Genomic DNA, 27,320 nt, shown 5'->3' on the forward strand with positions numbered 1-27,320 from the left:
CTGCACGAAGGCCATCTCGGAGTTGAAAAGTGCAGGCGGAGGGCCCGAGAGGCTGTGTACTGGCCGGGCATCAGCGACGACATCGCCAACATGGTGCCCAACTGCCCCACCTGCCAAAGGTTTCAGCCGGCGCAACCCCCTGAGACACTTCAGCCCCATGAGTTGCTCATGGCCCCCTGGGCGAAGGTGGGCGTGGACCTCTTTCATGCGCTCGGCAGGGACTACATTATTCTGATTGACTACTTCTCAAGTTATCCGGAGGTCATACGCCTGCACGACATGACGTCATCAGGTGTCATCCGGGCATGCAAAGAAACCTTTGCTCGCCATGGAATTCCCCTCACCGTCATGTCTGACAACGGGCCTTGCTTTGCGAGCCAAGAATGGTCTTCCTTTGCCACTTCATACAACTTCACACACGTGACATCCAGTCCCTTGCATCCTCAGTCCAATGGCAAGGCGGAAAAGGGCGTCCACATTGTGAAGCGGCACCTCTGCAAGGCTCCTGATGCCGAATCTGACTTCTGTTTAGCCCTGCTGCCCTTCGTCTGGTTCCGCGCTCACTACGAGATCATACACCGGTGCCATGCCCTCCTGTTGTCCCTGATGTCGACTTTGTTGATCTTGCTGCCACTCTGCCTCTTCCTCTCTCGCCCGTGGCTAGGCCCAACCTCGTTGCTCTGTTGTACCTGACACCTTCCCCTGTGTATAGTTTAGCCTCATGTACATGTTGTAAATATTGCACACACATACTCAGATGCACTCAGTACACATTTCTATTTATTAGCATGTAGGCAATTATATCCTTGTGAAAGGGGGAGATGTCATGATATCCACATCAGCATATCATGGTGCAATCACACACACACTGATGGACAGGCAGTTGGACCAACCAGCACACACATAACATCACAGCCAATCACCAGTGAGAGCACACGCACTATAAAACAGGGAACACCACAGTTCCCGCTCATTCTGCCAGGAGATAGCTCAGAGCACAGAGCTCACAGCGCGCCACTCAGACATAGACCATGTGCTGAGTGCCTCACTAAGATAGTGATAGGGCTGGCTCCACAGGTTAGCTGGTGAAGCACGTACTCAAGCCAGCAGTTAGTAGTTGTTGTTGTTTAAGACAATAAAACAGATTTGTACCATCTACAGCTGTGTTGGATCATTTGTGCATCGGAACACCCAACACGACAGGGAGGGAGATGGCTTTTGCACTATGTTTATAGTTTCATGTACATTGTTTATTGTGTTGTTATAATACCAAAAAATACCTCGATAAAATGTTTATTAAAAAAAAAAGATTCAGCGAGTTGATCGACATAATTCTGTAAGCACAAGTGGCTTGAGAAGCAACTGAATGATTTGAGTGGCCTTCAGTGCAAAGTGCTGCAAGCTAAGGACAAAGCAAGCATGACACCTCAGAGAGCTCTCAACAACAGCTCTCTTGTCATTCACAACTTGATATGAAAAGGTATCTGTATGGTATCTGCATGAAGATTGACGTTCACTCAGATTTTCCACTGACGTTACAGCAGAGAATAATTAGAAATGGTATTTTTTTTCACATGATTAAATCTATAAATTAATAGTTTTAAACAGTTTTACACAGTAGGTTTTTTTTGCAATGTATATTTCATGTGTAAGTTGATAACTTGAGTTTACAATAAATAAGCATAGCTGCACTGTTGACGAGTACATCAGAGAGAACAGCTATTTCAGATTATGCAAGTATATGGGGGTAATAAATCGCATTCCACCAGTTCAGCAGCTCGCAATCAAGTGCAGAGGTTGAAATCTGGCCGTCAAACTCACTCTTCTCAGTTTGATACATTTGATGCATGTATCCAGTTGATCGAGTGCCATGTGAAAATCTGTACTTTCCATCATGGTCGGAGAAAAACGAATGAGAGAAGGTAAATTGGCGTATTGGACACATCTGAATCACACCTTTACTGATTTTAATGAAGTGGATTGAGTTATCCTTGTGGCCATTGTGATGGAGGTGTTAACTGAAATATAGCAGAACTTTTGCTGTTATGATGTATGGTATTGATTTCTTGAAGGGATGGTAATTCATCTTGTTAAAAATAATTAAAATTTTGATTGCAAATAGTTTATTAAGTAATTTATCACAAAATCGACAATGGTCTGATTGTGACATGTGGCAGGCCTGGCAAACATAATTTGCAAACAATCTTCCTGCACAAAAACTGGGAACACATCATTCTAAAAAGATAAATGAGTTTCAGATCACACGGAGTGAAAGAAATCCTGCAGGAGCTCTCCTGACCCTCAAAACGAAATGGGTCACTTCATCATAGCCCTGCTGTAACAATGAGCAAGTTAGAAAAAAATACATATTAACACTGACAGGGAAACAAATACATGCCAGTTAAAAAGTCTAAACAATCTTATTATCCTTTTTTTGTTCATCACTTTTCTTTCCTTCATTATCTGTCCATCTAAAGCTGTCATTTATAGTTTGCTGGCTCTATGTTTTATTACCAATGTCTGAAGGAAAGCAGAAGAATAGCAATTGATACTCCATCTATGGCATCCACCATATCCATCAACATAATTAAGTTGAGAAACCCCAGGCAGATTTTGGCCATGCTCAGTGCATAGCTTCAGGACACTGGTACCTTCCACACCAAGGGGGCAGTAAGATCTTTGTTAGCATTAAAATATTTAAAAATTAACTTTGAAATGTCTGTGGGCTCACCTGGGGAATTTTCACAGATTATTTCCAGTATTTTCAAATATATAGTTGCCAGTGAAAAGCTTAACATATTTTCTCAAAGCAGCTTTAGAAAATTGTCGTAAACTAATGTTATTGCCATTTTTACAGACGATTCTGCATTGATTCAGTACAAGAGACATGGCCCAGATGACTTGTGAAAACTATTGCAGGTTATCGAAAATGAAAACACTTTCAGATAAAAATATGATAAATCCTAGATTCAATTCTAAAACACTGCACTTCATAAATAAAGGGAAACAAAAATTTCTCAACCTTGTAGTTTGAGACAAAGAATAGCCACTTATAGTTCTATTAGTCATCTTATTTCTCCACATCCTGAGCTTGTTATGACTCGAGATGAAATAACACCCATGTATAATTTATCAAGAGTTTTGCACTAGCTGCTGAGGTTAACAGAATTTTGAATAATGTAAATTCCCTACGTACTAGATTGTGGCCAACAAAACCCTCCAGAAGTTCGAGAAGCCTTCTTCCATCGCATAGGTCAGTGAATAGATCTTCAATCAAAGGTTTTCCGGCCTAGGTGAAGAAAGAAAAAGGTATTTATCGGAAATAATATTGTCCGCCATAGACATCTAACTTACCAGCTGAAATGGAAAAATACTCAAAATTGCATTTTGTGAAAAGTTTGAAGTACCATATTTAAATTTGAAACATTCACTTTCTAGTCAGCACTTACTGCATTTTGCTAATGTTCATTGAAGCCTTTTAACTCAGACTGTGAGGAAGTGGGACTGAGCAGTATGCTAAGTTTCAATGAAGGATCGTAACCTAATAATTGCATTCAGAAAAAGTTAATGAAACTGAACAAGTTCAAATCCCCGAATACACACTGCAAACAATTGGCAATAATAATGAATAACTGTCACCAAGAATGATTTGTGACATTTTGCACTGTGATGAAAAAGGTTTACAGGATGTAGTCTCTGCTGTGTAGATTCAACTTATTGTATTTCCAACATTTCTTTAAAAAGCATTATTTATTTGGCAGAAGATATATCATAGAAAGCAGCTTTAAATAGAGAAAGCACTTAATTGAAAGAAAATATTTCTCCGCAAATGGCTCAGTTCAGAATTTTAAAAAAAATAAAGGTACTTTATTTAAATTAGAGATATAATAAAGAGGAAATTGAATTTTCCGATCTATTATAGCCCTGAGATCACAATCTCCCAATAGAGCATCGTCAGGTGCAGAGGGATGTTCTTTCTATTTGAACGTATCACAGTACCTCTCATCCCAAGCTATTAAGTACACCCTCACTCCATAATGGGATTTCCATTATCTGCATAAATTTATTTTTGCGTCAACTGGATTTGTATTTCACTGCACCAAAGTAATTTCCTGTAGAACTTTCAGCGCTGTCAAGTGAGGAAATCCTCATTTTATTATTGCAGGCTTGCTTGAAACCCCATGAATAAAATCACAGTGTTATAACTCAGTGTTCGCATATGCTACCTTTTTCAGATCATTCCACTAGAATGATTTTTCACGATGATAATACCGACACACAATTTACAATGCATTAGGGAAAGTAAGACATTGGCATTCATCAAGCCTCAGTGCCATTAACATTGTAAGAAGCCTGACAACACCAGGTTAAAGTCCAACAGGTTTGTTTCAAATCACTAGTTTGCACACCCCCTCATCCGCCAACAGCCCCACATTCAGCCTTCACTGCGGCCGTTGAGCCATCACCTGAACCACCCGCAAATTCACCCAGTGCGGCACATGATCAGAGACCATGAGCAGCAAATACCCTGAATCGGCAATCCCCGCCTGCAACGCCTTCTCCATGACAACAAAATCGATCTGGGAATACACCTGGTGCACATGGGGTAAGTATGAATACTCGTTCACCCTCGGACTCCTCAACCTCCACGGGTGCTTCCACCACCCCCCACCCCCACCGTGTACTCCTTGAACCCACTCAGCTCCCTAACCACAGCCAACCTCCTCAATGACTTCAGACTCAACCGATCCAGGCTCAGATCCAAGACGGCATTAAAATCCCCCACACCCACCCCCCAGAATCAGCCGGTGAGTTTTTAAAATCTGGAATCTTCCCCATCACCTGCCTTATAAAATCCACATCATCCCAATTCAGGGCATACACAACACATCCAGCCTCAGACTTCTCAGGTGTGTCAACACACGCGATCCATTGAACTGGCCCATTCAATCCTTGCGCATTCCACGTGACCAGCCTGGTCAGAGGGCTCCCCGCCACCTCTTCCTTCCCAACTGTGCTACACCAGCCACATCCATGTCAGCAGCACCCCCTCCCCCCCCATAATCAGCCCCTTCACCTCCATTAACTATCCCACCTAGCCAGCATGGTGGCCCCCGCCCAAGGGCTGTAACCTCCCCATCCCCTTCCAATCCACCCCCTCCTCTACCAGCTACAACAAACAAAGAAAAATGAAAAAAAAACTCACCATTGCCGCTCCCCAAACGAAACCCACCAAATATACCCAGCCCAAACGTTTCACCACAGACCAAAAGCTCTTCTCCAAACTTCAGTGTCCACACACTGTTCCCAGTCCATGGCTTCCTCCAGCGAGTCAAAATAAATCTCTTTCTTCTGATAAGTCACCCACAAACAGGCCGGGTACAAAACCCCCAAACTTTACTCCCTTCTTGAAGAGGGCAGATTTTACCCAGTTGAATCCGGCTTTCCTCTTCGCAGCTCCACACCCAAGCCCTGATAGATCTGCATCTCACTCCCCTCGCAGGTGCACCTCCTGGTAAGCCTCACTCACTGCAAAATCTTCTCCTTGTCCAAGAAGTGATGCAACCACAACATCACCTTCGGCGGCTCTCCCACTTGTGTCCTCCTCCTCAGTGCCCTGTGTGCCGAATCTACCTCGAAGGGTCAATCAAAGGCACCCTCCCCATCAACTGCTCCAACATCCTTGCCAGATACTTGGCGGTGTCTGCTCCCTCGATATCCTGAGGCCTCCCAACTATCCTTAAACTCTGGCATCTGGAGTGAGTTCAGATCCTCTGTTGCTGGAACTTATTATTTTAAAATTCCATCAGCTGCTCAGTCGACCACTGGGCCCCCATACTCTCCGTCATTTTGACCTGTGGTACATCACAAGAACTGCCCTGCTCCAACTGCTCTCTTTTTCTTGTGGCACTTCTCATCCTCTGATCTATGCATCAGGCGATTATTACCTTCCCTGGGCACTCACATCTTCTGCCTTCAAAAAGGTCCGATACGGGTGGGGAAGGAGTAACATAATCCACCTTGAGGGGGAGCCACCAACTCTGCAACCTCTCATTCTATGGTCGTCACCGGAAGTCCCTAACCCAAGTTTAGGCCCCCCCTTTTGGCCCAAACCTTCATGATACCTCTTCATATCTGATGTACCATCAATAACGACAGAAGATGAGTTGAGAGTGAAACTGTGGTTTTAATTAGCTTAAATATACCTGCTGGCAGCCGGCCCCAGACTGAAGGCAGGGCCGGAGGTTGGCCACCTTTATACCTGAGCCCGAGGGAGGAGCCGCAGGCGGAGCCAGCAGGGGCAAGCCCAGGCATGTTACATACAGTAGGTATAATACAATACAGTGGTTTACCACATTCACCCCCTGTTAAAAAGGAGTCCGGCGGGGGTGAAGTGGACGGTTGAATTATATATCGAGTCTGTCGGGGGCTTTGACTTTCCACTGTGACCGCCGCAGTCCCGGCTGTGGTGTGGATACTGGTATCGGATGCAGTGTTGAGCCCTGCGTGTCGTCTTCTGCGTCACCAAGTAGATGAGTGCCAGGCGACGGACCCGGAAGCTCTGGCGTGCCATGCACTGGGACTAGCGGAGTATGCCGTGGCCCTGGTGCACCATGGGTAGCAATGGATGGAGAAGGTGTAGATTCGGGAGTCGTAATGACGGTCGCTGGGGAACCTGTGGGTGCCAAATCCCGAAGGGAGACTGTGTCCTCCTGTCCATCAAGGTGTGCCACGTAGGCATATTGGGGGTTAGCATGGAGGAGACGGACCCTTTCGACCAGGGGATCCGACTTATGACTCCTTGCATGCTTCCGGAGGAGGACGAGCCCTGGGACCGTCAGCCAGGATGGGAGCGAGACCCCTGAGGTGGACTTCCTGGGGAAGACAAACATCCTCTCATTAGGGGTCACATTGGTGGCGGTATACAGGAGCGACCGGATGGAGTGGAGCGCATCGGAAGGACCTCCTGCTAGCGGGAGACAGGGAGACTTCTAGACCGTAGGGCAAGAACGACGGCCTTCCAGACCGTCACGTTCTCCCTCTCCATCTGTCCGTTCCCCGGGGGTTGTATCTGGTAGTCCTGCTTGAGGCGATGCCCTTGGTAAGCAGGTACTGACGCAGCTCATCACTCATGAAGGAGGAACCCTGATCACTGTGGATGGAGTTGGGGAAACCAAACAAGGTGAAGAGGCTGTGCAGGGCTTTGATGACTGCGGCAGTGGTCATGTCAGGGCATGGGATGGCAAAAGGGAAACGTGAGTACTCAATGATGTTGAGGAAGTACACGTTACGGTCAGTGGAGGGGAGGGGCCCTTTGAAATCGATGCTGAGGCGCTCAAAGGGGCAGGAGGTCTTTCCCAGGTGTGCTCTATCTGGCCGATAGAAGTGCGGCTTGCACTCCGCGCAGACCTGGCAGTCCCTGGTCATGGTCCTGACCTCCTTGATGGAGTAAGGCCTTGATAAAGTGGAAAACCCGGGTGACCCCCGGGTGACAGAGGTCATTGTGGAGGGCCCGAAGTCGGTCTACTTGTGCGCTGGCACATGTACTGCGGGATAGGGCATCTGGGGGCTCATTGAGCTTCCCAGGTCGATACAAGATATCATAATTATAGGTGGAGAGTTCGATCCTCCACCTTAGGATCTTGTCATTCTTGATCTTGCCCCGCTGTGTGTTATTGAACATGAAGGCCACCGTCTGTTGGTCAGTGAGAAAAGTGAATCGCCTGCTGGTCAGGTAATGCCTCCGATGTCGCACAGCTTCCCCAATGGCTTGGGCTTCCTTTTCAACGGAGGAGTGTAGAATTTCGGAGCTCTGGAGAGTGCGGGAGAAGAAAGCCATGGGCCTGCCCGCCTGGTTGAGGGTAGCGGCCAGAGCAAAGTCGGATGCATCGCTCTCCACCTGGAACGGGATGGACACATCTACTGCGTGCATTGCGGCCGTGGCAATATCTGCTTTGATGCGGTTGAAGGCCAGGTGGGCCTCAGCCGCCAGGGGAAAAAGGGTGGAGTTAATGAGTGGGCAGGCCTTCTCCGCATAATTGGGGACCCACTGGGCATAGTAGGAAAAGAACCCCATGCATCTCTTCAGGGCCTTGAGGCAGTGGGGAAGGGAAAGTTCCAGAAGGGGGCGCATGCGGTCGGGGTCAGGCCCTAGGACTCCGTTTTCCACAACGTAGCCAAGGTTGGCTAGGCGGGTTGTGCGGAAAATGCATTTCTCCTTATTGTACGTGAGGTTAAGGAGCTTGGTGGTGTGGAGGAGTTTTTGGAGGTTAGCGTCATGATCCTGCTGGTCATGGCCGCAGATGGTGAAATTATCCAGATACGGGAATGTGAACCGCAGCTCGTACTGGCCAACCATTCGGTCCATCTCCCGTTGGAAGACCGAGACCCCATTGGTGACGCCGAAGGGGACCCTGAGGAAGTGATAGAGGTGGCCATATTCCTCAAAGGCAGTGTATTGCCGGTCCTCCGGGTGGATAGGGAGCTGGTGGTCTGCGGACTTCAGATCAATGGTGGAGAAGACTCAGTACTGCGCAATCTGATTGACCATGTCAGATATGCGGGGGAGGAATTATGCATCACAATTTCACCAACCTTTGTGTCGTCCGCAAACTTACTAATCAGACCAGTTACATTTTCCTTCAAATCATTTATATATACTACGAACAGCAAAGGTCCCAGCACTGAACCCTGCGGAACACCACTGGTCACAGCCCTCCAATCAGTAAAGCACCCTTCCACTGCTACTCTCTGCCTTCTATGATCTAGCCAGTTCAGTATCCATCTTGCCAGCTCACCTCTGATCCCGTGCGACTTCATCTTTTGTACCAGTCTGCCATGAGGGACCTTGTCAAAGGCCTTACTGAAGTCCATATAGACAACATCTACTGCCCTACCTGTATCAATCATCTTGTGACCTCCTCGAAAAACTCTATCAAGTTAGTGAGACACAACCTCCCCTTCACAAAATTGTGCTGCCTCTCGCTAATACAACTACTTGCTTCCAAATGGGAGTCGATCCTGTCTCGAAGAATTCTCTCGAGTAATTTCCCTACCACTGATGTAAGGTTCACTGGCCTGTAGTTCCCTGGATTATCCTTGCTACCCTTCTTAAACAAAGGAACAACATTGGATAATGAGGGATGTGTGAGCCTCATTCAAAAGAAAAAGGAAGCATTTGTAAAGGCTAAAAGGCTGGGAACTGAGGAAGCCCGTGAGGATTATAAGGAATGTTGGAAGGAACTTAAGCAAGGAGTCAGGAGGACTACAAGGAGTCAGGGAAAACCATTGGCAAACAGGATTAAGAAAAATCACAAGGCTTTTTGTTACGTATAAGAGCAAGATGGTAGCCAGGCAAAGGGTTGGCCCACTCAAGGACAGGGGAGGAAATCGATGCGTGGAACCAGAGGAAATGGATGAGTTACTGACTGAGTCCTTTGCATCAGTATTCACCAAATGGAAGGACTTGGTGTATGATGAGTCTGGGGAAGGGTGTGTAGATAGTCTAGGTCACATTGAGATCAAAAAACAGGTGTTGGGCGTCTTGTAAAACATAAGTCCCCAGGGCCTGATTGGATGTACCCCAGAACACTGAGGGGGACAAGGGAGAGAATTGCTGGGGCCTTGACAGAAATCTTTGTATCCTCACTGGCTACAGGTGAAGTGCTAGAGGATTGGAGAATAGCAAATGTTGTTCATTAGTTTAAGAAAGGTAGCAAGGATATTCCAAGAAATTACAGGCCGGTGAGCATTACGACAATGGTAGGGAAATTATTGGAGAGGATTCTTCAAGATGGATTTACTACCATTTGGAAGCAAATGGACATATTAGCGAGAGGCAGCATGGATTTGTGAAGGGGAGATTATGACTCACGATCTTGATCAGACATTTTGAGGATGACGACGGCAGTGGATGTTGTTTACGTGGACTTCTGTAAGGCCTTGACAAGGCCTTTCATGGCAGACTGGTACAGAAGGTGAAGTCACATGGGAACAGGAGGTGAGCTGGCAAGATGCATACAGAACTGGCTCTATCATAGAAGGCAGAGAGCAGCAGTGGAAGAGTGCTTTTCTGAATGGAGGGCTGTGACTAGTGGTGTTCCACAGGGATCAGTGCTGGGACCTTTGCTGTTTGTAGTATATATAAATGATTTGGAGGAAAATATAACTGGTCTGGTTATTAAATTTGCGGACAACATAAAGGTCGGTGGAATTTCAGATAGTGATGCGGACTGTCAGAGGATACAGCAGGATATAGATCGGTTGGAGACTTGGGTGGCGAGATGGCAGATGGAGTTTAATCTGGACAAATGTGAAGTAATGCATTTTGGAAAGTCTAATTCAGGTGGGATATATACAGTAAATGGCAGAACCCTTAAGTGTTTTGGCAGGCAGAGGGATCTGGATGTGCAGGTCCACAGGTCACTGAAAGTGGCAACGCAGTTGGAGAAGGTAATGAAGAAGGCAAGCAGCATGCTTGCTTGCATTGGCCTGGGCATTGAGTATAAAAATTGGCGAGCCATGCTGCAGCTGTATAGAACTGTATTTAGGCCACACTTGGAATATAGTGTTCAATCCTGTTCGCCACGCAACCAGAAGGATGTGGAGGCTTTGGAGAGGGTACAGAAGACGTTTACCAGGATATTGCCTGGTATGGAGGGCATTAGCTACAGGGAGAGGTTGGATAAACTCGGTTTGTTCTCACTGGAACGATGGAGGTTGAGGGGCGATCTGATAAAAATCTACAAAATTATGAGGGGCATGAACAGAATGGATTGTCAGAAGCTTTTCCCTAGGGTGAAAGTGTCAATTACTAGGGGACATAGGTTTAAGGTGGGAGGGGCAAAGTTTTAAAGGTGTGCAAGGGAAGTTTTTTTTACACTGAGGGTAGTGGGTGCCTGGAACTCACTGCTGGAGCAGATGGTGGAAGCAGGTATAATAGTGACATTTAAGGGGAATCTTGACAAATACATGAATAGGATAGAAATAGTGGGGTACGAACTCCGGAGGTGCAGAAAGTTTTAGGTTAGACAGACAGCATGGTTGGCGCAGACTTGGAGGGTCGATGGGCCTGTTCCTGTGCTGTAATTTTCTTTGTTCTAGAAAGTGCTAGAAGAACAACTTTATGTTTAGTGCTACCTTGTGTTCGTTTTTAGATGTCTCATTTCCGCTATAAATGGGAAGTAGTGACTGGCATATTCAATTTTTACATTTTTCTTTCCAAGTGGTGGTAAATATGCATCTTTAAGGTTGAACTAAGCTAAGTTTCCAGCTAGTCAGTGTTTGAGCCGAAGGAGAGGGAATAGTTATCAGCAGGCTTTCAAGGTCTACGCTCTCAACCAGATTGCTATGCTCTGCTTTCTCACACACTGGTACGTGCACTCAGCTAATAAATAGACAGCAAATTGGCAACTAGCATCATCTCAAGACAGGAATGAAGCTGTAGGCCTTCTTTAGTTTCAATTTCCCTCCATTATACTAAACATAAAGGTAGCCCAGACCACAAGGACAGTGTTACAAATCAAAGATATTCTCTCAGTTACAGCAGTGCTGCTCGCTGATTTGAAGAAAAAACATAAAATGGTTCAGAATTGGCTGCAGTTGATCAACAAATGGCATCCAACATTAGTTAAACTAAGTTAGAGCAGTGAATCCAAATTAAAATCTGACCCAGAGAGACACTAAAGAGGAAAAGACTGGATTAAGATAGTGATAGACAAAAAAGACAAAAATGTATTTTTGAAATCTCCACAACAATTAATGCTAAAAAAATGTGATTCCAAACTTGTTAAAGTTAATTTTCAGTGCCGGGGAAATTGTTTGGTAGTAAATATGTCTTATTATAACATTGAAAAGGATACTTAGAATGAAATTAACAACCGCTGACTTTTTCTGATGGGTTTAGTCCATGTTTACAATGCAGGCACAGAAACTTCAGAATGTTCATTGGGAAGCTCAGGCCCTTCTGTGTTTTTTCTTCCCTCTCCCTTTCCCTGCCTCCTGTACTTTACTGCTACATTCCCAACTTTCTCCAGTTCTGACTAATGGTATTTCACCTTAAACATTAGCCACAATTTTCCAACCCTTCAGGCTGGCATGATGTTACGGTGAATGGAGATTTCAATAATTCACCGGCCCACCACGGGGGAACCAGCGGGTGGGTGAGGTGTTTGAAAATTCCATCCTAGGGCGGCATGTGGAGCAGTGGTTAGCACTGGGACTGTGGCACTGAGGACCCGGGTACGAAACCCAGCCCTGCGTCACTGTCCGTGTGGAGTTTGCACATTCTCCTCATGTCTGCTTGGGTTTCACCCCCACAACCAAAAGATGGGCAGGTTAGGTGGATTGGCTATGCTAAATTGCCCCTTAATTGGAAAAAAATAATAATAATTGGGTAATCTAAATTTATTTAAAAAAAAGAAAATTCCAGCCATTAACTCTGCTTCTCTCTCCTCAGGTGCTGTGTGAACTGAGTATTTCCAGTTTCTTTATTTCGGTACCCACTCTTCCAGAAATCTTCCCCCCATAGTCAACAACTTAGTATGTACGTTGTGTCTTTCACGTAGTAAAATGTCATTTGGTACTTCACACAAACATTATCAAATAAAATCTGACACCAAGTCACATAAGAACATATGAGCACAGGTGACCAAATAGCCTCGGCAAAAAGGTAGATTGGAGCCTTATAAAGGAGGTGGGAGGGATATTACTGAGCCGAGGCTTTGGGAGGTAATTCCTGAGCTAAGAGCCTAGGCAATTGAAAGCATGATCATCAACTACGAAAATCAACGATGCGCAAGAGGCCAATATTGGAGAGCACAGGGAATTCAGAGGGCTGTACAGTAGAAGTGACAGCAAATGCGAGGAGCCAAGCCATGTAGGAATTTGTAAACCAGGATGAGAATTTTAAACGTGAGTTTTTGCTGTTCCCAGATCCAATGTAGGTCAGTGAACAGAGAGGCGATGGCTGAACAGGACTTGGTACAACACTAAACAAACACTGTCCACATGCAACCAGATACGGTTTGTCTGACCGTCTGAGACCATTTTACAAAAGGCGGGCGATCTGATCAGCCAAATTAACGCCACTGTAGTGAAAGTAAAAACTGTATTTGGTATGAATTAAATGGAGTTCAGAGATGAAGCACTTGAAGAAACAAAAGTTAATCAGTGTCAGTCAGTATGGATTTCCAAATGGTAGGTCATGCTTGAACAACTTTACAGAATTTTTACAAGCAAAGCAAAGGATAAAAAGGGGAATGCAATAGCTTTGCTTTTTTATGAACTTTTATAAGAATTTGATGAGGTGCCCATTAAAATTTGAAGTTACAAATTACGATTTCTTTTCAGGAGCAGTGGTGTCAGTCATTTTTCTCAGTGATCTGGACATCTTGCTTTTATTAGATCTATTTCAAGAAGCATAAGCCACCCTCTAAAGGAAAGCCAAGCAAACACTTGGTCAGGCAAGGCTCAATAAGAAACAAATAGCTGTTATATTTTGCAGAAAGGAAGTGCACAACAGCTATTATGAATAAATATACTTAATTCAAACAAAACAGCTTACCTTTGCACAATTATGCAAAGTGAAGAACACCACACACCAGTTCATATTGATGGATTGTCTTACTGTACATAAACAATGACATTTCTAACTTTACTCCAGCCCTTTAGATCTTTTGCCTCAGCAAATGCCTTCACTACTTTCCCTTCAAACCTGATTGTCCTTGAAGCCTTTGTTTTTCAAAAACCTGATTTGTTTCGGTTGCAGTGTCTGCCATCTGTTCACATACAGAGATAATGGGATTTTCCACTTTATAGTTCACATGTTTTTTTTGCCTACCTAAACAAACTAATAAGTTGCTTACTGTTTAATTTTTTTTTAACTTGTCAATCACCATAATTTTCCTTTCATCTCGTGCCTTTTTAAGTATACAGGAATATATTTTGCTTTAAAAATATATGAAGCGTAACTCTTATTTACCAATCTTTCCTGTGGCAAAAATGGTTTCAATAAATCTTGAACTGGATCTGGCTCAGGAGGATTGGAATCAAAAATTTGCAAGCAAAACAGTAATTGAGCATAGGAGTCCGACAGTTCAGATATAGATATGAGAGGAGGGTGAAAGAATTGCATCCAAAACTAGAGCTTCTTGGATGACTACAGTTATAAAGATTAAAATGGTACAGAAAAAGGATGTATTTGATGAATGCAGGTTCATAGTACCGCAGGAAACCTAGCTCAATATAAAAAGTACAGAAGAGAACAAAATAATGAGGAGCTGGGAGAAAGTATGAGAAAAGATAAGTGCCCAATAAGTCAATTCTCTTTTATAAACATAAAAATAGTTAAAGAATAGTCCAAGAAAGGGTGAGCCCCAAGAGGGACATAAAGGGTCATCTTGTGGATACACGAGGCATGGCTATGGTGCAAAATGAGTATTTTGCATATACCTTGCACGAAGAACAAGATTCTACCAATGTCACAGTCAAGGAGGAGGCAGTAGAAAAACTGGATAGAACAGAAATTCTTGGGTGCCCAATCTCCATTGATGAAGAACTTGTCTTGGACTGTCCTCCCAAACTATGCTTTCAAGTGGACATCGTCAACAAGGATCTAGCCCAATGTTTTAGTTTCTCCTTCTGATGTTCCTCTCCCCTGAATTACCACATGCATCCAAGTTTTGTCCTCCACACATTCTCTCAGGTCTTCAGCCAACCAAAAGAACACCACTACTTCATAGGCACAGAGTGAGGAGTTACAAGACTAGTTGCCATTTTCTTAGATTGCTGGCTTCTCACAGACATAATAAGAATCTTTATTTTTATTATTGTCGCAAGTAGGCTTACACTGCAATGAAGTTACCGTGAAAAGCCCCTCGTTGCCACACTCCGGCGCCTGTTCGGGTACATTGAGGGAGAATTCAGAATGTCCCAATTACCTTACAACACGTCTTTCGGGACTTGTGGGAGGAAACCGGAGCACTTGGGGGAAACCCGCACAGACAGTGATCCAAGCCGGGAATCGAACCTGGAACCCTGGCGCTGTGAAGCAGCAGTGCTAACCACTGTGCTATTTTGCTTCACCTGCTTCCTGCTGCTTTCTCACTTAAAACATGAAGCCTTCTTCTGTTTCTCACTCTTACCCTGTTCCAGATTTCTGCTCTTGGTCCCAAAGGTCTTCGCGAGACATTTCTCCATTTCATTTAGGATTTGCTCCTGCAGTTCCCTCTCCCAATCGACTGCTCAGATCCAGAAATCACTCGACATTCACTGTTACTCTAACTTTAGAGCAACTCATCGAAGCTTTATACTTATTTTCCTCAGCAATCTGCAGTGTCCAGGATAAGTGATTTAAACTGCTCCCTTCACCTTACAGCACAATCCCCAACATAACTAAAATCTGCTGTTCTGTCTCTTTGGGTTCCCCCCTCCGGAGGCCTCTGCTGCTGGGCAACATCAGTTTTTTTCTCTACTTTGTATTTTACTTCCCCAAATGACTCCAAAGGTCTTAAACCCTAATTAAAAATGCAGCTAGACAAACAAAGCCTTATACTGCCTTCACTGAAATATTAAACTCGATCCCAGGTTTCACCTTTTTAACCCTCAAATAGAAAAATATAAATTAAACTTAAAGCCAAATCTTATTGCAAACACACATAACAGAGACTTACCAAATCCTTTCCTACCTAGATCTGTCTGACAGCAATATTGAAAGGCTGATTGACAGTAGATGAGTGTGAGAGGTGTGGGCAGGGGCCAGCGAATCACACGCACATGTTTTGGGGTTGCGAAAAATTGGGAAGATTCTGGGCGGGAATGTTCGCGGTCTTAGCCAGGGTAGCGGAGGAGGAGGTGGATCCAGACCCTTTGATGCCGATATTTGGGGTTTCAGAGAAGCCGGAGCTCATGGAGAGGAGGAAGGCCGATGTCGTGGCCTTCGCCTCTCTGATTGCACGGCAGCGAATTTTGCTGGAAAGGCGGTCGGCATCGCCACCGGGGGTAGCGGCTTGGTTGGGTGACCTGTACGACTTCCTGCGATTAGAGAAGATAAAGTATGAGTTAAGGGGCTCAGCAGCGGAGTTTGAGAAAAGGTGGGGGATGTTTGTGACCATGTTTGAGGAGCTGTTCATCGCAGGGGGGCGGGGGGGTGAAAAAGGGGGAAAATCTGTACAGACTGTATAGTTAATTGTTGGGAAGTATGTTTCTCGGGGTGTTTATTTGCTGTAACGTACTTTGATACATGTTTGTAATAAAATACGTTTTAGAAAGACTGATTGACTATTTTAACCTAAGGCCTGAACAGGGATCTGTATGGCTGCCCCACCAGACCAAACCTGCTGGAAACAGGAGCCAATATAGATGAGGCCAAGCACGTGGAGGTATGATTTATTTGTAAAAGTTTTCTAGTGCAATTGAAGTTCTCCCAAAACCACATAAAAATTTAAGGACCCCAGTGCCCAAGGCTTCCCATTATCCTGCGATCATCCTGGAGTACCTACACTGTACCAGGGACCATTCTGTAAGTTCCAGCAGAAAACCCATCCTGTCAAATTTTAAAACGAGGCGGCTGCTTCCCGACAACTTCTGAGCTCTTTCGATTGGGAAGTTGGGAGAGAGCATGTTAATGAAGCCCAGATATTAAATTCAGTTGAGCCTGTCTGAGTCCTCCTGCTCACTTTTCTGCATTCCCTCCTGAGAGTTAAGATCAAGCCCACAACGTACGTATTGACCTGTTCTGCTATCGCTACCTGCTTGGACACCCTGACGCAGTCTTGATGAAGTTACAAGCAAGTCTTTATTAGTGATCATAGTATGGCAGAATTCAAAATTCAGTTTGGGGGTGAGAAAGTGGAGTTCTACATTTGCTTTCTGGAATTAAACAAAGGAAATTACACAGGAATGAGAACAGATTTGGCCTGAGTCGACTGGACAGGAAGGTTATGATGAACAGTGGCAGTTGTTTAAGGAGATACTCAATTCCTCACAAATAAAATATATCCAGTGAGGACGAAAGATGGTAAGAGCGTCAAAATCATCCATGGCTAAACAAGGAGGTCAAGGACAATATAAAGAAAAAGCTAATGTATATTATATTACAATGGCAGGCTGGAAGGTTGGGAAACTTTTAAATATAAACAAAGGGATACGAAAACAGTAATAAAAAGCATTAAGGTAAATTACAAAAGAAAACTGGTGCAAAATATCAAAAAGGATAGCAAAAGCTTCTATCAGTACATAACGGAAGGGAGCGCTAAAGTGAATGTTGGTCCCTTGGAAGATGAAACCGGAGACTTAATAGTGGGGAACACAGAAATGGCACAGAAATGCTAAATCTTTACTTTTCCCCAGTTTTCACAGTGGAGGACACTAGTATAATTCCTATAGGAATTGGCAATTCAGAGGTAATAGAAAGGGATGAACTTAGAACAATCAACATTAGCAGGAAACGGTACTCAACAAACTATTGGGATTGAGGGCAGACAAGTTCCCCCGGGCTTGATGGCCTACATCCTAGTGTGTTAAAGGAAGTGGCAGCGGAGATGGTGAATCCATCGGTTATAATATTCAAAAATTCCCTGGACACAGGAAAGGTTCCAGTGGATTTGAAAAATGCTCATTCAAAAAGGGAGGGAGATAGAATGTTGGAAATTACAGATCAATTAGTTTAATATCTTGTTTTGGGAAATTGTGGAATAAATTATCAAGGAATTAACATCAGGACATATGGAAAGTCAAAACGCTATCCATCAGAGTCAGCATGGTTTTATGAAATGCAAATCATGTGAAGCAATTTTATAGAGTTCTTCAAAGATGTAACAAGCAAAGTGGATAATGGGGATCCTATAGATGGGAGATCCTATAGATGGGACTTCCGGACGTTGTTTGATGAGGTGCCGCACAGAAGATTAATTCAGAAGGTGAGATCACATGGGATTGGGGTAAATTATTAACTTAGATAGAAGACTGGTTGACAGACAGAAGACAGAGAACATACAGTGCAGAAGGAGGCCTTTCGGACCATCGAGTCTGCACCAACCCACTTAAGCCCTCCTAACCTTTTTGGACACTAAGGGCAATTTAGCATGGCCAATCCGCCTAACCTGCATGTTTTTGGACTGTGGGAGAAAACCGGAGCACCCGGAGGAAACCCACGCAGACACGGGGAGAACGTGCAGACTCCGCACAGACAGTGACCCAACGGGGAATCGAACCGGGGACCCGGGCACTGTGAAGCCACAGTGCTATCCAGTTGTGCTACTGCGCCGCCCAGTAGAATGTGGGATAAATGGGTCTTTTTCTGGATGGCAAGATGTAACTAGTGGGGTGCCACAAGGTTCGGTCCTTGGGCTCCAGCTATTTACAATCTAAATAAACTACTTGGATACAGGGATAGAAGGTTCTACAGCCCAATTTCCAAATGACACAAAAATAGGTGGGGCAATAAGTTGCAACTGGAAATAAGAACCTGACAAATAGATATAGATAGTTTACAAGAGTGGGCCAAAATGTGGCAGATGGAGTTTAATAAGGATAAGTGTGAGGTCACGCATTTTGGTTGGAAAAATTGGAAGGCAACTTATCAAAATGGGGAGAGACTTCAGGATGTTCCATTGCAGAGGGATCTGGGGGTCCTCGTTCATGAGTCACAGAAAACTAGCATGCAGGTACAGCACATAATAAAGAAAGTGAATGGAATGTTGACATTTATAACTGATAGAGTATAAGGTGAGGAAATGTTGTTGCAACTATACAAGGCATTGGTGAGCCCCACCTGGAGTATTGTACACAGTTTTGGTCCCCCTATTTGATGAAATATGTAGTGGCATTAAAGGTAGTTTCAGAGAAGGTCCACTAGGTTGATTCCAGAGACGAGGGGTTTGTCGTCTGAAGAGAGATTGGACAGTTTAGACTTATACTCTCTGGAGTTTCGAAGAATGAGGGAAGATCAAATGATGCAGACAAAATGATAAAAGGTATGGATAAAGTTGACATGGAGCGAATGCTTCATCTTGTGGGGCATTCCAGAACAAGAAGTCATAGTCTTACTTTAAGAGGCAGCAAATTTAAAACAAAGTTAAGGAGAAACTACTTCTCCTAAAGGGTCGTGAATCTGTAGAATTCGCTACCCCAGAGTGTGGTGGATGCTGGGACATCGAGTAAATTTGAAGAGTCAGACAGATTTTTAATTGGGAATGGGTTGAAGGGTTATAGAGAACAGGCAGGATGATTAAGTTAAGGCCAGGATGAAATCAGCCATGATGGAACGACAGAGCAGAGTTGATGGGCCAAATGACTGAATTCTGCTCCTATATCTTATGAACTTATAATGTTACTGAACTATGTACATAGCTGTAGTACAGAGTAACGGTATGGAGTGGACTCCATATTAGACCCTTACATATTGCTACCTATCTCCAGACTGCCCCTTTGCGTTCGGCCATATGCCTTCTTACATTAATATGCGGGTGGTACTGTACTTCGTCCCTTTAGATACCAAATTCTTCTACCACACTTGAGAAGTAAAGTACGGAAAAGGTTTCCTCCCTCTAGTTGTCTGGAAAGAGCAGGGATGTGATGAGTTTGAAAAAGTAGTTTTCCTGTTGAGAATAAGTACTGAGGTTTAAGCTTTGGAGGCCCTCACAACGAGATGTGGAGGAATCAGAGCTAAATATTATTAAATCACCAGTACTGGAGCTTCAAGAGTATTCCCTGATACGGATGTTGTCAATTGCGAGAATTAAAGCACTGTATCCCTATGAAAAACAGGGAAATAATAAATACTGAGCTTATATCTGTCCCTTCTTCTTCACTAGCTTCTTCGCATGGATACAATAGGCCAATAAAAAATGTGGAAAGTAGACTTCCAGTAGTGGCCTTGTGTGAGTAGTTGCACACAGGGCAGCTCCTGATCGAAGGCATAGGAAAGAGCACTTTTTTTCCGATATTGGGTGTAATTTCGACGAAAAGGTGTTGTTGAAGGTCGGAGGAGTAATTTCCCTCAGGAGTGAAATGTCCGCTGGTTATCAAACCCGGCAGAAGACGGTGAAGGCATACGGGAAGGGCTGATGCAAGGTGGAAAGGCCCAGATAGAGCAGTTGATGACTTTTATTCACGAGGAATTCCACCAGCAGAGAAAGGAAATGCGGTAAGATCACTTGAAGGCCATCAAAGGTGCTGTGGTATCCCTGTAGAGTTCGATGGAACGTGTGGCGAAGTGCTTGGAGGTGCAGGGGTCTCAGATTTGAGAGATCGAAGGAGTGATCTTGGACCACAGCAATCGTGTGGTGGCACTGGGGGTGGAGGTGGGGCTCTTAGGAGACCTTTGCAAAACGTTAAGGGTAAAGGTGGAGGAGCAGGAGAACACCTCGAGAAGGTAGAACCCGCAGATAGTGGGCCTCCCTGAATGAGTGGAAGGTGTGAGTGCCACGAGGTATGTCTCGAGGATGTTGATGGGGCTTGTGGCGGAGGGGGTGCTACCCCTGAAGTGGACAGAGCGCACAGGTCCCTGAGGCAGAGGCCTAGAGCTGGGGTACTGCTGGGACGGTGATCGTGAAACTCCACAGATTTGTGGAGAAAGAGAAAATCTTGCGTTGGGCCCGGGAGAAACGCACTTGCGAATGGGAGGAGAACAAGGTCCGAATATATCAGGACATTGGAGCCGAGTTGGCGAAACAGTGGGCAGGGTTCAACAAGACCAAGGTGGTGTTGTACCGACAGCGGATCTGTTTTGGGGTGCTCTACAAGGCAAAATTATGGGTGATGTTTTAGGGCCGGGAATATTACTTCGAGACCCCAGAAGCAACCGGGGACTTCATCATGGAGCATAAACTGGGGAGAACTGAGTGGACAATGTTGTGGAATTGGAGTGCTGGCATTTTGTAAAGGTTGGGAATACGTTTGAAGTGGGGGTGGGGGGAGTTGCGTTCCCTCCGGTTTGGAGGGGGGGTCCTTTTTTGGGTTTGCTGTTTACTGTTGGGATTTTAAGGGGTGGTAGAGGCGAAAGGTTTATGTGGGGATGGAGATTCCCATCCCCCCCTCCTGTTTTATGTGGCTTTGTGTTTTGTGTTTGTTTGTTTGCTTCTGGGGAAGGTGACCTGGAGTTCAGGATAAGTCTTTGTTTGAGTGGGGGAGGCAAGGTCAGCAGGGAACCTTCTTCCTTGAGCAAAGGAGTGGGGGAAGGGGGAAGGGAGGTCATTGGGAGGAGCCTTTGGGCACGGGCTGCCGCGCGAGCATGTAATGCTGGTGAATGGAAGTGAGGTGAGGGAGAAGGCAGAGAGAGGTGGCCGTGAGGTGGGGGGGGGGTGTGTGGTTTGACGCAACGTGGCATGGGGTGAGTGATAACATGGTCAGGGGTGGAGAAGGGGGTCATCTGGGTTTTGCTAGGTACAGGAATTAACAGCGCTGAAGTTAAGTGGGGAAGATGTCAGACGGTAGAGGGGAACGGAGGCGTGAGCCTCCGGTAAGGTCGGTAACATGGAACATCCGGAAACTTAATGGACCGGTTAAAAGATCGCGAGTGTTTGCGCACTTCAGGAGATTGAAAGCAGAGGTGTTTTTTCTGCAGGAGACACACTGCTGTGTTAAGGACCAGGTTAGGTTAAGGGAGGGGTGGGTCGGGCAGGTTTTCCACTCGGGGTTTGATTCTATATTGAGGGGAATGGGAATTTTAATGAGCAAGAGAATGGGATTTATGATTGCGATGGAAGTGAGGGATCCGGGTGGGAGATATGTGATTGTGAGTAGGGTATTAGAAGGGGCACCAGTGGTGTTGGTAAATGTGTATGCCCCAAATTGGAATGATGTGGGTTTTATGAGAGGGTTGCTGGCAGCGATCCCGGATTTGGCCACACACAGTTGATCATGGGAGGACATAGTAATTGTGTACTAGAACTGAGGGTGGTTTGGTCGAGTTCCAGATCGATGGGTAGGGTACGAATTTCAAAGGAGCTGGGTGGGTTTATGGAAAGGATGGGTATGGTGGACCCATGGCACTTTCAGAATCCAGGGGGAAAGGAGTATTCCTTTTTTTCACACGGTTATAAAGTGTTTTCAAGGATTGATTATTTTGTGGGAGGCCGGGAGATTTTGGTTGGGGTGCAAGGGGCAGAGTAAGGGGATAGATATTTCGGACGATGGAGGGAAGTGGGGTTGGTCAAGGTGAGGGATTTGTATTTGGAGGAAGGGTTTGCCAGTTTGGAGGAGCTAAGGGAGAGAGTAGAGCTCCCGAGAGGTAGCGAGTTCAGGTACCTGCAGGTTAGGGACATTATGTGAATGTGGTCTCGGCACCTTAAGAATGATGTGCATTGTTCACAAGCCCCTTTTTTCCCCATTAAATTCTGTACTGCTGTTTTTTATATTTATGGCAGTTAAAATAAAAGATCACAATCTGAGATAGGGAACGCATCTTTTCAGATAGATTTCTTTTAAAATATTATTTCTGGTGTTGCAATTTTATTTGCATTTTAATAAATGCTTTAAGATTCTCATCATCAACATGTTTATCAATAACCTCGAGGGCTATTAGTCCTCTGTTCTGGGAGTAGACCGACAACTGCTCTGCATATGAAATCCATACATAGTTGTGACACCCTTTCACACAGCACCAAATAGGAGGTATTGCAATGTCTGGGGTGCGGTCTCATGGTGGTCAGAAGATGCACTGCAAGGTCACTCTGAAGGCTTAATTTAGTTGAGAAATCAGCTTGGAGTCCCGGGAAAAGTTTGGCCAGGGTCGCTGCACCTGGCACAACCAGGTAAAGAAAATGTGCAACCTCGTTCAGAAGCAAGCGCATATCAGAGGTGGAAAGAAAACACAAAGAAAGGAAATCCAGAGCCAACAGCTCATCCACAATTTAATCATCTGCGGTGTCCTGACCCATGTGCGACAGCACCTTCTGGCACAGAGCGATCTTCGTAATCACCTATGAACTCACCGGAACTCTACCAAACACCCCATGTGAAGAACATAGTCATCTTCACCATGAAGAACAAACAAGGAGATCTGCAACCTGCAGCTCTGAAGTCGCATGGTGACACATTGATATCTCCTGTGTGGCTCCTGACTTTGATTGATTGATCTCATTTTGATGGTAATTTTAAGCAGTGGGAGTTCAGACAGAGAGAGAGAGAGCGAGCGCACATGAGCGCCCAAAAAGCAGCAGGAATTTGGGGAGGGGGGGTGGAAAGAGAGAGAGAAAGAGAGAGAGACCATAAAGCAGCATGGGGTTAAATATTCCTGGGTGCAAAGTGTTAGGAGAGACAGGAAAGGAAGAAAACGACAGGGAGGGGTGGAAAGTAGGAGTATTGATTAAAGATGGCATTACAGTAATGTACTGGAGAGAGATGATGTTCCAGAGGGGTCAAGGACAGAATCTCTCTGGCTAGAGATAAGGGATCAAAAAAGGAGCAATAACATCGATTGGTGCAGTTTGCAGACCACCAACTAGAACAAAGAACAATACAGCACAAGAACAGGCCCTTCGGCCCCTCAAGCCTGCTCGTGGAAGGGATGTTGAGAAACAAACTTGTGAAGAGATTATTGAATAATTATAGAGTAATTATCATGGGGGACATCAATTATCCAAATATAGACTGGGCTAGAAATAGTGCAAAGTGAGCAGAAGGACGAGAATTCCTGGACTGTATTCAAAATAATCTGCAGCAGAATGTTTCTAGCCCAACGAGAGGGCAGACACTCTTCGACCTGGTTCTGGGGAATGAGTTGGTCCAATGTATCAAATATCAGTTGTGGTATTATCATAACTGTAAGAACTGCAAGGGTTAATGAAGAGACTAGAGTAGCCACTAGAGGGAGCTACAGTTACAACTATATAAGGCAGTGATGCTGAGCCTTATAGGACTGTGTGCACACAGGGGTATGTTATGAATCAACTGTGTATTCTTTAGTAGTACGTGTCGAATCCAAGTTAATAGTGTTCATCAATTTATAGCTTTGTTTCAGTTTAAGCTATTTTGTGCTCTTGGTGAACACTACACCAACCTCCTGAAATAAGCAACACAAAGAACACCACATGGGACAGGTGTTGATTTCTATTAGTAAACAACAGTTAGATTAGGAAAGAAAAGCATTAGGAGATTGGAGAAACAATCCAGAAGCTACAGAACTCAGAAGATTTATGACAAAGACTAATCGGAAGATGGAGGGTCTCAAGAAGCCTGATCACTTCAGGACACATGGTAAACTATGCCAGAACTGGGCTTTCTTTAAACAGCAGTTTGAAGTTTTCCTTTCTGCCTCCGTGCTTGAAAGTGACTCCGACCAAAGGAAAATAGCACTCCTATTAAATTTGGCTGGACGGCAAGTATTAGAACTTTTTAATTTGTTTGAATTCAGTGCTGATGAGGATAAAATTAAATACAGCATGGTGCTACAAAAGTTTGATACACACAGTAAGAAGAGGGTGAATGAGATCTATTGGCATTACATGTTCAGAAAGCGACTGCAGTTAAGAGGAGAGACGGTAGATTATTTCATACCAGCTTTAAAGTTGTGAGTGCAGTCCTGTGATTTTTTTTTCCTCAGCCTCCGATTCTATGCTGCGTGATCAAGTTGTGTTCGGGATAAATGAACGTTTGTGCGAGAAAATGCTAAGACGATTGGTTTTACCGCTTGAAGATGCGATTAATATGTGCAAGACCAGTGAACAGGCATGATAGAATCATAGAATTTACAGTGCAGAAGGAGGCCATTCAGCCCATTGAGTCTGTACCGGCCATTGGAAAGAGCACCCTACCTAAGCCCACGCCTCCACTCTATCCCCGTATCCCAACCTAACCTTTTGGACACTAAGGGGCAATGTAGCATGTGCAATCATTTATCCCGAACACAACTTGATCACCGTGGCTGATCTTCGTGACCCAACATTTTCACTTACCTTTAATCTTTATCACTGTTACAAGTAGGCTTACATTAACAATGCAATGAAGTTACTGTGAAAATGCCCTCGTCACCCCACTACAGCGCCTGTTCGGGTACACTGAGGGAGAATTAAGAATGTCCAATTCACCTGACAAGCACGCCTTTCAGAAACCGGAGCACCCGGAGGAAACCCGCGCCGACACGGGGAGAGTGTACAGACTCCGCACAGACAGTGACCCAAGCTGGAAATTGAACCCAGGTCCTTGGCGCTGTGAAGCAACAGTGCTAACCAGTGTGCTACCACGAGAGGTGAGCCTGCTTGGTCCCCACAATCTCATTTGCTTTGTTATTCAATGTTACAGTTCTGATAATGACCTCAGCTGATGATTTAAGATCTCACTCCATCCATTGAAAAATATCAAAGAGGTTTGTCCTCGAACTCGCCATGCTTAGTCTTCAAATGTCTTTGAAGTTTTGAGGGTTTTAAGCTTTCATTTGCCATTACTTCCCTGTACATAACACACATGGACTTTGAATCCTGATTTGCATTGGCACAATTAATAAACCCACACCTCAAGTAGTCATCTTTATGCTGCTTTGTTCCTGTTTTCAGCTTCATCTTCATGGGTTGTTCACCAGACGCCCTGGAGTTCACACCAGCACTGCTGGCAGCTGCAAAATGGAGTAATCTCTCTTGTGCCCAGAATACATGCGCTCGCTGACGTCATGACCTGCTCTCTGCCGCCACTTCAGACAGGAAGACACCAACAATTTTTTTTAAATTTGCTGCTGGGTCAATGGGCTGATATCAGGAGGAGACGTTCTCCCCCTCGGGGCTCCGAATCTGCACACTGCTGAGGGAGCACGCATGCTCAGAATGGCCGGTATTCTGAAAGCCGGTCATGGCTGGCATTTTTAAAAGCTGGTCATGCCGTTGGACACTTTCCCGCGATCGGGAACGCTGCGACGCATGGTCCCACAACCCTCCCATGACCCACCCCACTACGGGTTGCGACCCTGAGTTTGAAAATGACTGAGCGAGACTGTGGCGTTCAGGGTTGATTTTCAAATTCTCAGGTGATACAAAGATTGGAAATGTTGTGAACTACGATGAGGATAGTCTTGAACTTCAAAAGCATGCAGACATAGCGGACTGGGCAGACTAGTGGCAGACGATGTTCAATGCAGAGAAGTATGAGGTGATCCATTTTGGTAGGAAGAATATGGAGAGCAAGCATAACATAAAGAGGTGTAGGATCAGTGGGACCTCGGTCTATATCTCTGTAAGCCATTGAAGATGGCATGGCACGTTGAAACGACAGTTAAGAAAGCATTTGATATCTTAGGTTTTATTAATAGAAGCATTGAGAACAAGAGTAAGGAGGTCATGCTGAACTAGTTAGGCATCAACTGGAGTATGGCGCCCAGTTCTGGGCAACATACTTGAGGAAGGATGTGAAGGATTTCGAGAGAGAGAGTACAGAGCAGATTCAGAAGTATAATTCCAGGGATAAAGAACTGTAGATATGAGAATAGTTTGGAGTGTTTTGGACTGTTTTCCTTGGAGAAAGGAAGGCTGCGAGGAGACTTGGGACTGGATTCTCCAATTCCCCAGCCACATGTTTCTCAGCGGCGCGCCATTCGTTGGCGGCCAGATTCTCGACTCCCACAGCTTGACAATGGAATTTCCCATTGAAGCCATCCCACGCTGCCGAAAAACCCACGGGTGGGTGTGCGTTGCTGGTGGGAGCAGAGAATCCCAACGGCAGGAGAATTCCGGTCTTGGTAGAAGCATTCAAGATTTCAGTGGTATGGGCAGGGTAAATAATGAGAAGCTCTTCCTACTCAAGAGAGCATCAAGAAGTAGAGCGCACAGATTCAAAAAAATTGGTAAAAGAAGTAAAAGGAACAAAAATCATTTTCACTCACACGGTGGTTGGAGTCTGCAACAAACTTCCTGAGATGGTTTGGAGGCAGGTTTAATTGAGGTATTCAAAAGGGAATTGGGATTGCTATCTGAAAATAAATAATGTGCAAGGTTACAGGGGTAAGGCAGGGGAGCAAGACTAGGTAAAATGTTCTTCCAGAGAACCAGTGCAAACTCTATGGGCCGAATGGCCTCCTTCTGCGTTGTAATGATTCTGAGATTCTGGAAAGTGCTTGTTCTGTTTCTTTAACTCTTATTAACATTGTACTTGTGAGAAAGTGTATTTCAATTAACAACTCTTTTGTAAAAATCTTTAAAATGTTGATGTGTGTCTCCATCCTGTTTTTCATTATTATTGGCATTTGAGCAACAGCATCATGGTTCCTCAGATTCTGCTTTATGTCTAATTTTTGCATAATGGCTCTTCCTTTTTAAAAAAATAATCTTTATTGTCACAAGTGGGCTTACATCAACACTGCAATGAAGTTACTGTGACAAGCCCCTAGTCGCCAC

General features: G+C 44.9%; 1 protein-coding gene across 15 annotated transcripts in view; it reads right to left on the reverse strand.

The window, feature by feature from the left end:
* dmd (dystrophin) overlaps nt 1-27,320 on the reverse strand; it is a 3,042,490-nt gene that overhangs the window by 2,216,584 nt on the left and 798,586 nt on the right. For 14 of the 15 annotated variants that reach the window (XM_072513983.1, XM_072513987.1, XM_072513978.1 and 11 more), the window contains exon 3: nt 3,197-3,289. In XM_072513983.1, the coding sequence (XP_072370084.1) occupies nt 3,197-3,289 (93 nt within the window). Of the gene's footprint in view, nt 1-3,196; nt 3,290-15,143; nt 15,292-27,320 lie in introns of those variants that run through there. The other variant, XM_072513986.1, reaches the window with a different exon arrangement.

This window comes from Scyliorhinus torazame, chromosome 8 (genome assembly GCF_047496885.1).
Source record: "Scyliorhinus torazame isolate Kashiwa2021f chromosome 8, sScyTor2.1, whole genome shotgun sequence".
In the NCBI taxonomy this organism is placed as follows: Eukaryota; Metazoa; Chordata; class Chondrichthyes; order Carcharhiniformes; family Scyliorhinidae; genus Scyliorhinus; species Scyliorhinus torazame.